The 13,103-nt window shown below is 37.8% G+C and overlaps 1 protein-coding gene across 1 annotated transcript in view; it reads right to left on the bottom strand.

The window, feature by feature from the left end:
• LOC127634477 (histone-lysine N-methyltransferase 2C-like) overlaps positions 1-13,103 on the bottom strand; it is a 232,070-nt gene that overhangs the window by 73,222 nt on the left and 145,745 nt on the right. Inside the window, 4 exon segments of the mRNA XM_052114063.1 lie at positions 83-187; positions 1,915-2,019; positions 2,701-2,817; positions 7,754-7,873. Coding sequence (XP_051970023.1) covers positions 83-187; positions 1,915-2,019; positions 2,701-2,817; positions 7,754-7,873 — 447 coding nt within the window.

Genomic DNA, 13,103 nt, shown 5'->3' on the forward strand with positions numbered 1-13,103 from the left:
AGTCTGCTCATAATTCACACCATTATGTCTCACGAATGGAACAGTTAAATAGGTCAGCTGTGACTTAAGGGAGGTTTCTTACCTTGATGTTGACACAGAAGGGGTGATAACATTGGCCACACTGGGAACACGCCAGCAGTCTGCCCTCAGCACCCAGACCGAAGCTACCACACACAACACACATGTCCTACAAACAGAGATAAAGAAAGAGTGCTCAGACACCCATCCGTGATGTTAATTCTCATACCGACCCATATAAAAAGAACAATTCACATATATAACAATGCCAAAGGCTTCTCATAAGCACAGTATTATCCTATTAAATATACATGTGGGAGCACAGAAAGTATTTTTACCAAGAGGTGATGGTGTGAGGCAACACCACCCCTCCACTACTTAAAAAAAAAAAAAAAGACAAGAGATGCAAACAGGAAGTTAGATACCAACTAAACAAATAAGTTGCATATCCAACTAGATTTTTAAATTTCCTGAATTCCAAAATTTCCTGGGTACATTCACTCATGCAAAACAATGCCATGGTGTTGATATGCAAAGGTGTATGAGTAGTTTGTTACTATCGAGTTGCTAGGATGTTCTGGGTGGTTGCTATGCAGATATTAGGGTGTTCCAGGTGGTTACAGTGCCGTTGCTAGGGCATTTCTGGTGGTTGATATGCAGTTTTTAGTGTGTTCTAGGTTATTGCTATGCAGTTGCTAGGGTGTTTGTTAACCAGTCGCTGGGATGTTCTGGGTAGTTGATTCTGGTGTATTCATAGCAGTTGCTAGGGTGTTTTGGATGGATGCCATGTAGTTGCTACAGTGTTTTGGGTGGTTGCTATGCAGTTGCTAGGGTTTTCTGGGTGGATGCTAGGTTGTTTCGAGGTGGTTTCTATGCAGTTGCTAGAGTATTCTGGGTGGTTGCTATGCAAATGGTAGGGCATTCTGGGTGGTTTTTATGCAGTTTCTCAGGTGTTCTGGGTGGTTGCAATGCAGTTGCTAGGGTGTTTGATTAGCAGTTGCTAGAGTGTTCTAGGTGGATGCTATGAAATTGCTAGGGTGTTCTGGGTAGTATCTATACAGTTCCTAGGGTGTTCCAGGTGGTTGCTATACAGCTGTTCGGGTATACTATGTGGTTGCCATGCAGATGCTAGGGTGTTCCAGGTGGTAGCAATGCCATTGCTGGGGCATTTCTGGTGGTTGCTATGCAGTTATTAGGATATTCTAGGAATTTGCTAGGGTGTTTGCTAAGCCATTTCTGGGGTGTTCTGGGTGGCTGCTATTCAGTTGCAAGGGTGTTACGGGTGGTTGCTAGGGTGTTTCATAACCTGTTGCTAGGGTGTCCTAGGTGGTTGCTATGTAATTGCTAAGGTGTTCTGGGAAGTTCAAAGCAGTTGCTAGGGTGTTCTGGCTGGTTGCTATGCAGTTGCTAAGGTATTCTGGGTAATTGCTATGCAGATGTTAGGGTGTTCCAGGTAGTTGCAAGGGTGTTCTGGGTGGTTGCAATGCAGTTTCTAGTCTGCTTGTTAAATAGTTGGTAGGGTGTTATTGGTGGTTACTATGCAATTGCTTGGGTGTTCTTAGTGGTTGCTATGCAGTTGCTAAGGTGTTCCGAGTGGTTGGTAAACAGTTGCTAGGGTATTCTGGGTGGTTGCTATGCAGATGCTAAGTTTTTCCAGGAGGTTGTTAAGCAGTTGCTAGGGTGTTCTATGTGGTTACTATGCAGTTGCTAGGGTGTTTTTGGTGGCTGCCAAAGCACTGCTAAATTGTTCCTTACTAGCTCAAGACAAAAGAGCTCACCCCCATTAGTCTCTATGATATTCTGATCTCTAGATATGTTGAGTCCCTACTTCAATGCAAGTGCACTGGATTTTTTCACCTGTTTTCTAGTCGTGTTTATTAAACATAAAAAACTCACTTGTTTGAGTGTGAAGGAGTCAGAGGTGGAGAACATCACTACAGTGTTGTGCATGGAGTTCTCCTCCTCTTCTTTAACCACATATGGTGTATCCATGATGCTCACCTGTAAAACAACACATGACACCTGTTTACATCAGCTAAGATCAAAACAATCCATTTCTAATGTATTATTGCACTGTATAATGACTTCAAGGTTGCTTCTGGAGGCTTAACACCCTTGTGTGTGCCACTGCTCTCAAGCAACTGAAATGGACAGATCTGGACAACCTCATAATTAAACAGATAGCCAAACACCAGGGGTCAATATGAATGGACTTTATTATTTAAAGGCTTTTCGCTGCAAATATGTGTTCTCTTTGTGTATGGGTATGTGTCGTATGTGTAAACTAGAAGAATGCTGAGAAAAAAACAGCAAAAAAACATTGTTATTACATTACAAAAAAACATGTGCTCTGTGTTAAGTGTGCTATTGGATTCTAATAAGACTAGAACCGAGCTCACTAAGTTTAGCCGACATGTTCATTACGTGCGCAACTAGAAGGCTGCTGAAAATAAAATTGCGTATTTTATCACAGTGGAAAGCCAAGTACCCTCCGGCTCAATCTCCCTCATTACAAGTCACTTGTGTTGGGAGAAAATGTGAGTGTTTGCTATTTTGAAAAGGCCATTTGGCCCGAGCTCTGCCGCTGAAGTTCTGCTGAGCGGCTTTAATGTGAGCACTAAGCACATCTGAATATTGTTTTATTCATGCATGTAGAGGTTGGGTGTAAGGGGGGCTACATACCCCAGGGGTTACCATGGGGCTGCTCTCCATCTTTAGCCTTGAGCGGCCTCTGCCTCCTCTGCCAGACAGGTTAGCTCCTCTGGGTCGCCTCCTTCCAGGGAAGCCAGATCCACGACCCTTGGAAAATAAACAGATAATTTTTGAAGGCACACTTCAGGAAAATTGTGTGGGAATGTATATAACCAAGCAAATGTTCACAAGACATAATAACAGTACATGTTTGAATCATTAAGAGAAATGTTATATCACCATTCTTATTTGTTTACTATTGATCCATTATGGACTTCTCTTAGGCCACCAACTTCCTCACAGAAGTTTTTCAGTTGTTAATAGGTCTGGGTATATATATATATATATATATATATCAATCATACATTCAATATAATTTTGCTGGCAATATACAATTACTTTGTGGTGATTTTAATGTGCTTTTTATCTGGCCATTTAATTTCCTAAAGACCGTGCCAGTAGGCCTGTTTTGTGCCAGCTCCTTGTGTCCTTGAGTTTTAATAGCATCTCTGATTAAAAGCTGAAGTGTGACATTTTTTCATGTTAAAATATTTGCTCCAATTCCATCTTAATATTCAGAGACAACTATAAATAAGTACTTCATAGGTTAATTTTTCCAGTTTAAACAATGTCAGACAGGGGAAATGTTAATGGAACCTCTTTGAAAACAACCACTGTTCTTGCAATTCTGTTTGGTGACATTAGTGGTGCAGAAATCACACACACACACACACACACACAAAATGGAGATGGAAACTTTTTTTTGCATTATCACTAAATTGTTCTACATTGTTTAAAATGTTTTTTTAGAAAATATATGGGTGTTTCATCAGCTTCGGCACTTTTAGCACTATGCATTTGGAGAAAGTAAAGTCTCACTAAAACTTTTTTCGTACTTTCAATATTTAATTACATTTTTTATTTGTCTGCCAACAATGTTCAACAGTGTATGCACATGAATCCCAAAAATGTATGTAATTTGTATTAATTTTTTCTTAATCTCAAGAGAATTCCCATCATAGTGTCATCAAATTCTGTATTGTGTTTAATAGAATTCGGTGCTGGAGATGACGCTGATGAAATTACATTTCTAAAGTTTTTTTTTTTTTTTTATTAAATATCCGACTCCTCATCTCCTTGCTAACATTTTTAACCTTTTTTGTGTCCAACTTTATATAAGGTGGCTTTAACTTTTATGTTCTAACATTAAATTACATACAATACAATTTACTTATGGTGTAACTACATGCTGTTCAGCAAAATTCTCAAGAATCACATTTGCTGCTACTGAGGTTGAGGTACAGGTAGGTTTAGGAGAAGGGGTAGTGGTTAGGGTTTAGAGGTTAGGTTTAGGGTTGGGAGTAAGGTTAACAGTGTAACTACAGATGTAACTGAATTCAGGTACTTTAAATGTAAGTACAATGCAACAACACATATGAACACAGTAAGTACATTATATAAAATGCTTAAGTACATAGTAGTTAATGACACCTTATTTAAAGAGGGACCCATTTTTTAAATAAATTAGCCAACTCCTTTCTCTTGCTAAAGCTACTTTCATAGCTAATATATTATGCATCCCAAAAACACAGTTAAACAATATTTTCACACTTTTTTGTATAATTTGACAAAATTAAAGCTTGACTGGAAATGTTGGCCAGTAAAAATATTCTGATACATGTGATATTTACCTTGATTTTTCTTTGTTTTCTTCAAACATCACATATATACATATTGCATCTCAAGCATTTCCTTCACTGACACTTTGGTTGACTTGGTTACCAATAGCACTAACTTTTGTCAAAACTTAATTGTGGGCAAAATTGTTTGGTGTGGAGGAAATTACACCACAACTGTGGGACAGTCGTAATTCTCTGAAAATTGATAGAACTAATTTTTTTAATCTTTTTTTAAGATTATGGTTTTAATCATGTAGTAATTTGTATTTTTATAACTTATTTTCATAGTTTAATATTCAAAGTCTGGGTCTGTTATACATATATGAAAGTGACCATAGTTGAAGAAACACCCATATATAGATAAACATTGCTGTTTATTACTCTGCATATAAATTAAAATATAATTCTTCCTTGTGTTCATTTAAAACATATAGTGTGGGGAACACTATTTGAGTATTTTAACTATATTCGTACTGCTTTAGTTGCATTAAACATTTTGAATTCACTTGCCAACAATGGCTGTTAAATAAAAACGATGGTTCCTTTCGCAGTTTATACTGAACATCAGCAAAAGGCTTTTCTGATTTAAATCGCAAAATGAAGACACGCTTCTGCTTTTTAGGGAAGTCATTAACTAAAACCACCTATAATCCCATCTTCACAAGGCACTGCATCTGTGTTTGTGATACAAAGCCATCCATCCATCCCAAAGCCTGACCCTCAGAGCCCACCCTGCTCCCTGAACACTACACTGACTCAGATCGCATTTCAGCCCAGACTTCTGCCAACTCGTCCTGCTACTGAAGGTGTCATGTTGCATTTGCATGGAGGCTGAAGCTTTGGCCCAATTCCCACTTCCTCCCAGGTAATTACCTTACTGTAGCTGAGCGGCTCTACTCAGACAGCAGACGTCAACTTAATTTAGAGAGATTGCCTAAGGAAGCATGGCGCACTCCGTCGCATTTACAGTCTGAGTCTAATTTGTGCAGAAATTAATTATGGAGAGGGAAAAAATAGACGAAGGTTGAGGAAGGCTCTCCTCTAAAATTTTAAACAAGGGCAATTTTGGTGAGATATTCCAGGAATGGAAAGGATGGAACTGCAACAAACTGGTGTCTTATGCATGTGGACTCATGCATTGATTTGTGAACAAAGATGGATTACACAAATGACGGTGAACATTAAAACTATTAACTTAACTTGAAAAACAACATGAAATGACATTCACAACATATTTGACATTCGTAATGTGATCTGATTTTGTAAATGTGAAACTGAATATTCAGTAGAACATAATGGTGGGTAGGACCTCATTTTATCCACTGTGACAAGGATTGTGAGGAGGTGAAACATGTTAGTCTATGATATTATTGGCTAATTTTCCTTGTTCATCTTCCTTAGTTAAATTAGCAGACAAGAAAAGCCATTTATGTGGCAAAGGAAGTTAGTTGAAGGAATATCCCGGGTTAAATACAAATTAAGATCAATCCACAGCATTTGTGGCATTGTTTGTGCCAAAAACATTATTTTGACTCATCCCTCCTCTTATTTAAAAAAAAGAAGCAAACATCTGGGCTAGTCACTGACAATGGACGTTAATGGGGCCAATTCGTAAATGTTAAAATACTCTGTTTTAAAAGTACAGCCACAAGGGGCCTGGGTATCTCAGCAAGTGTTGACACTGACTACCACCCCTGGAGTCACGAGTTTGAATCCAGGGTGTGCTGAGTGACTCAAGCCAGGTCTCCTAAGCAACCAAATTGGCCCAGTTGCTAGGAAGGGTAGAGTTACATGGGGAAACCTCCTCGTGGTCACTATAATATGGTTCGCTCTAAGTGGCGCATGTGGCGAGTTGTGCGTTGATGCCGCGGAGAATAGCGTGAAGCCTCCACACACACTACGTCTCCACAGTAACACTCAACAAGCCACATGATAAGATGCATTGATTGACGGTCTCAGATGTGGAGGCAACTGAGATTCATCCTCCCCCACCACGAGGACTTAGAGCACATTGGGAATTGGGCATTCGAAATTGGGGAGAAAAAAATAAGTATAGCCACAAGACGTAAACATTGTGTTAACATGATTTTAGTTTGACACAATCGCTTACTAAACATTTCTGTATAATGTTGTCCAATTTTACAACTACGTTGCCATAACGACATATCGCCATAAACACAAACCCTAAAACACCCGTAAAAATTACAATTTAAACAACTTTACAGCTCAAATAAGACACAAGCTTTAACAGTAGAATAAATGTAAGTGCTTTTATAAAATTAAATCTTCACATTTCTGTGTTTTGAAACTCTCCAAAAATTGGCCCCATTAATTTCCGTTGTAAGAGTCTCACTGTAACCTCGATTATTACTATTTATAAAGAAAAGGAGACAAGTCGAAATTTATTTTTGTGGTAATCAACATTATGCGACATATGCTGTCAATTGATCTTAACTTGTATTGAACCCAGAATATTCCTTTAATATTTCATCATCTCAATTTCTTTAATTTTAGTTCATTTTACTCTGACTTAATTGGTATATATCATTTGCTTGTTGCATTGTCTGTGCAGATCCAAGTTGTAACATAACATTTATTTTGTGGATAAACTGTAGCTGATTAATGTCACATATATAGGATGTGGTTGAGTAATTAATTAGTAATTAACCCATTAGTAAAAGTTAATTGTCCAGGTGTTTAGCTCTTATAGATCATGCAGCTCAAACAGGATATTACCCAAAATATTATGACTGGATTATTTTAATAAATTCTTGCTCGATTTTTCTTTCCTAAAAAATAAATATAAATAAATTGTTAATTGTTAATATTGCAATATTTTTTTTCTTGTCATATTTTCATCAACACTCTTCCATGTAAATGTGAGTTTTTGTCTTAACCAGCCAAAAGCGCGACAAGCTACAGGATATTTTTTTGATCGCTTGGTTTCTATTTTTGCCATGTCACTCTGGGTCGCCACACTCACTCTGAAATCTCATTGGTCTAAAATTTTGTTACTGTATTTTGGACATTAAATATGATATGACTAACTGTTAGTGTGCCATGTTGTGCCATATTTTCATTTTCAGTGTGGACAGATAAATCGCACCAGGTTAGGACGAGTCTGAGGCCCATTTGGGCATGTTTTTGTATAGTTGTTACTGGATTTTGATCGGTATTAAATCTTTTTAAGTTGAAAAGAAAGTAATGCAACATAATGACTAATCATTGCCATCACTTTCAAGTACTCATGCCCATACCACCATAAGTTCTGTATCATTTTTGAGCTTACCTACAAAACCTAACCATTAGATGTTTTATGACCCACACCCAGAGCCCAAACCCCACTTCACTACCCCATCATTTACCAATCTCACAGTCCAGATAGGCAGCCCATGTAGCGGCCTGGACTTAGGGCTGTCCCAGGCATCCATTCGCTCTGGAGACCAGGAGGGCGAGCTCACTGCGCTACGATAACTCCATGCACCCTGAGACAGAGTGGCGAAGAGGAGACGGGAGGGGAAGAAGTAGATAGGTGGTGAGGGGAAGATGAGGGGCCACAAAATGCAGCAACATAAATGTGACAGCCAGCAAAAATAAAAGATAGCAAGCATGTCAAATGAAGGCAATACATCAAGACAAATAAACAAAATCAAGCCAAACAAGTTGGGATTTTAAAAAGTTTGGGACAAAATACCTGAAACATGAGTGTTACATGAAATGTTTGTGTCCTAGCTGATGCATTGACATTATAGGCCTATGAACATCAAGCAAATAGTACAACAACCTGTGTAAGTCCCACCATTAGAGGGAAGTGTGCTAAAATCTCTAACGATAATGGGAAAGAATTATGGGAATAAAAGCGTTAATCTGTCTCCATGGCAACAACCTTGTTTATTTGTGTATACAAAACAAGTGTGATTATGTCAGCATGAAAACGAGCAGCCATTGAGATAAACACAGAGAATTTCGTAAAGCGTCATGGGGAGCATTTAGCCTGTTTAACAAGCTAATAAGTGTTAGTCTGTGTAATTACAATTCATAACAAATTTACTGCAAGGCCTTTTTGGTTTTACAAAGTGAAACATTATAAATAATAAATAACAGCCGTGGGATGGTTGCTCTTTTGTTTGCTTGTTGTTTCTTCTTTTTTGCGGTCATGTACGGATTTGTCCCAAACTTTTAGTTTAAGTTACTGAAACTGTTGGAAACAAAAGACCATTCGCTAACACAAAAAGTGTTATAATGAAATTAAAAAATACATAAGTAAATAAAACATTAGCTCATCATGCCAACATGCCTGTGAATAGAAATGTGAAACAAACCAAAAAATACAAATATTGAAATGAGAATCCTTTGTAATGAGATTGAGAAAACAAAAAAAATACATGGAACTAAAAATGGTGACGCCTTAACCCTTATGTATACCTTGTGTCTTTAGTGACCCAGGACCTCATTCCACCCTCTTTACCTCATCCTCTACTCAACTGTACTCTCTCCTCTCTGGCAGTCTCTAGTACTGGTGCACTATGGCAGCCGTCGCATCATGCAGGTGGATGATGTACACTGGCGGTGGTTGAGGAGAGTCCCCTGTTCACTGTGTATAGCGCTTTGAGTGTAGTGTCCGAAAAGCGATATATAAATGTACCGTTCATTCATTCATCCATGTTTTGGAGTTATACCCACACATTTATTGTACTAATCATCCTTTCTCTTATGAATAGTGTAACAAAAACAGACAAAATGCCAATATATATACATGTATGTATGTATGCATGCATGCATGTGTGTGTAGTAGCGTATGCATGTAATTATATATATGTATAAATAACTGCTAAATTACCAGTTAGTGTCACAACATATATTTGCGTTCACATAAATCATATATTTATGATTATTTCATATCTACATGTATACAAGTTTACTACCAATGTTAATGATAACATATTTTTTTTTTTATTAAAGACTATGAATATCATATCTATGGAAATGACATAAGAGACCTGACCTGGGGTGTATAATGATGTTTGGCGCAATGAAGGGTTAAATTGTAAATCGACGGCCAAGCAATTTCAGTTTGGGTTTCTTCTTGTTAACTCTGGTGCCCCTTAGTATTTTGATTCTCTTAGACCTCAGTTCTGGTTTTGATACAGTTTTCCACTCTTTACTCTTATCTACACTTTCTGCTATTTCTGTGACATCACTTTTTCCCCCTAGCCACCATATTTGTGACCATCAGCGGGAGGAAGCAATGGCAGGGAATTGAAAAACATCCCAAAAATGTAAAGAAAAACCTCAAAAAACACTTTTGATCCATGCCAAGTCCCATGAAAGATGTATACATTTCTGAGGTCAGCACAAATATTGCCAAATGTGACTTTTGCGGACATGTAATTATATTTTATCCACGATTCATCTCTGATGTGAGATCGGCAAGTGCACACACCTCTCGGTACATCACCGTAAACATCTCTCATTCAGAAGTTACAAATGTTTGTTGTTTTCTTCACTGATATTGGTCACAATATTACAAAACATCTGTGATGATCCCATCTGTATGAATGTAAGAGCTGCTTTAAACTCATAAAGAATACACACAAAGCAACCGAGGCATATTAGTGAATTAGATTAATATGTTCACATTGTAGTCTGGTGGTGGGAATAAAGTCTGTGCTTCATGATCTTATGATGTGTTGTTTATTGATTCAGATTAGAATATACACATTAAATATATAATATATATTCATATTATAGTGTTTTTTTTTTAACTGTGTGTAACAATCAAGACCTTTATATAGCTGGGTGTTATGAATAACATCGTTGTATGTGCATTTCCAGTTTAATTGAATCCGAATTGATGATGTAAATATAATTGACATGTGTACAGATAACTTGTCTGAATATATGAGCAAAGACCCACAAGTGTTTTATCCCTGCTCTCCCCCTTCATCGCTCTTTGACTTCGGTGAAATGAAGAATTAATTTCCTTACGAATCTAAAGTCCTCCACAGCTTCCCTCACTCACGGTGTCCCTCAGGGATATGTAACAGGCCCTATTCTGTTCATAATTTACATGCTTCCTCTTGGTCATATTACCTGTTGTCATGGTCTGGGTTATCATTGTTATGCTAACGGTACACAGATTTACGTCACTACATGCTCGGACTCATTCTTGCCGCTGCCTCCATTAGTAGCCTGTATATCTGACATAAAACACTAGATAACCCTCAACTTTCTCAAATAAAATTCTGCCAAATCTGATTTAATGCTTAAAATTAGCTCCCAACCCTCTGTATCTTGTAAGTCTGATATATGCATTGACATTGATGAAGAAATAGTCACATCCGAACGGTAAACAACCATGGTGTTACTCTTGATCCAGCTTTCACATTTGCAGCACACATCAGTTCAATTGCAGAAGCTGCATTTTATCATGTACATAACCATGCCACATCATTAATCATAAGGATGCAGAGACTCTAGTCCACGCTTATCACCACAAGTATTGATTACCACAATGCCCTTTTAATCAGTTTAAAAAAAAAAAAAAAAAAGAGTACAGTATATTAAAAAACTCAGCTAGAGATCCAACTTCACTTTACGGTCTTCACATATCACTGCCATTCTATATAAACTACACTGGCTATCGGTTTCATCCTGTATATAGAACATAATCCTCATCCTGACCTATAAAGCGTTTAATGGTCTTGACCCTACATATCTTTGTGAGCTTTTCCATCCTTATACCCCTGCACGCACTCTTAGGGCATCTGATTCAGGTTTACTTATTGTACCACGTTTCTGTCGCTCCACTATGGGTGGTAGTTCATTCACTGTCATTGCTCCCTCAATTCACTCCCTCAGAGCCGCTTCAACACTACATCTCTATCTCTGCTTTCAAGTCACGTCTTAAAATATAGCTGTTCTCATTGTACTTCTGCTACAAATTGTTGATCCCGTATTCTTTACTACTCATGAAAACACAAACTTGCTGATAGTTTCCTGCTCTTTGCCTGATGTTGATTCATGTAGTCCTGTGTTATTGTTACATTTCCTATTGTCTATTTATTCCTCTCTCATTTAAACTGTACTAATTTGAGATTGTAGTGTCCTTGAGCTCGGAAAAGGCAATATATAAATTAAACACATTCTTATTATATTATTATTATTATTATTTTATCATAGAGAAAGTAGTATTTTCTTGGACTATCCAGTCCTGACAATTGTCAAAAAGGGAAACAATGAAACAAACAAACAAATAAATACTTTAGTAGCTTAGCTTTGTGTAGGCACCCAAGAGACACTTTGATAAGCCATAGTTGAATACTCAAAACCATAACCCAGCTTATACAAATTTTCAAATAAAAAAAACTTGAGCACCTCTCAAGAGGACTTCTAATGAAGCGTCTAGCAAATACAAACTGCAAAAGTATGCCTCAACCTTCAGCAGGGGTTACTTAACGAACATTTTAAATGATAGAACCTCAACTACACAACAAAACACATGAAGCTCTCTCTCTCTCTCTCTCTCTCTCTCTCTCTCGTAGGAACACACACAATGGCACAGTGGCGTGCACATTCATGAACACATTCATACACCCAAAAACGGAAATCTCAGTTGGAACCAATGACAGTTGCACACCCTTCAAATTACACTGTGTCCAGATGGAGAATACTCTAGAGAGAACGAACCAGAGGCAAAGAAACAAACAAATATAAAACCATACAAGCATTCAACAGGAACATAAGTGCAAAGTGCTCTCATTACTAGACTTCAAACATTACGCAACTTTAAACAAGCACTTGAACGCAAACCCTTTTAAGCTGTATTTCACACAAAATTATGTTCAGAAATTTGTCAGAGCCCAAGATACGGTGCAATGCAAGTGCATACTGCATTCTCAGTGCGGTCACAAGGGGCGCTTTAGCGGACTGTTAGTTGTCTGTTCTTTCAGGTAAACTACTAAAATGGAGGGGCAACTGTTTAAAGAGAAACTTGCCAAGTGATGACATTTACAGCTAGGAATCTGAGTAACAGAACATCTGGTATACCACAGATATTTGGAGGTAACTACTGAATACTGAGGTTAAAGGTGCTGTAAGCGTATTTTGGTATAGAAAACATTACATTTCTCTACTACCTTACATATGTCAATCAAATAGGTATATTGACAGTTTAGCTAATCGAAAAAGTAAACCAGAAACAGTTTTCGCCTGTCAATAATTTGGGTGTTTGGTTTTGCTGGTTTGCAGGGTGTTTGGAGCGAAGGCATGTGTTTGAAGCTAGCAAAATGGCTAAAATCCCTTTTAAGTACAATGGTTTCAATCAGATCAAAGATGCCCAAAGTGACATGCCAAAATGAATAACAGCTAAATGTTTTCAAATACAGAACGGGAAAAACACACTCTAACCTTTGTTTTGCAAGAATGCGTGGATTAATTGTAGTCTGAAGTTCACTCTACTGGGCACAAAGACACAGCAATGCCAGGTTTAATTTATATTTCTGACAGCTTAGAAGGCCCTAAAAAAAGAAGTTCTCAGCATCCTCTCTCTTCCAAAACTCAAAGGGGAAATGGGTTTGTGCTGTGCTTTCCAGCTCAGTGAGCAGTTATCCGAATTACACACCTCCAAAAAGACTCTTTTATGTTCCACTAGCATAAACCCCTGGCTCCAGGGCCAACTCCCAGCCCCCTCTCTCTTGGGATATTGTGAGTGAT

Source organism: Xyrauchen texanus, chromosome 41 (genome assembly GCF_025860055.1).
Source record: "Xyrauchen texanus isolate HMW12.3.18 chromosome 41, RBS_HiC_50CHRs, whole genome shotgun sequence".
NCBI classification, from domain to species: domain Eukaryota; kingdom Metazoa; phylum Chordata; class Actinopteri; order Cypriniformes; family Catostomidae; genus Xyrauchen; species Xyrauchen texanus.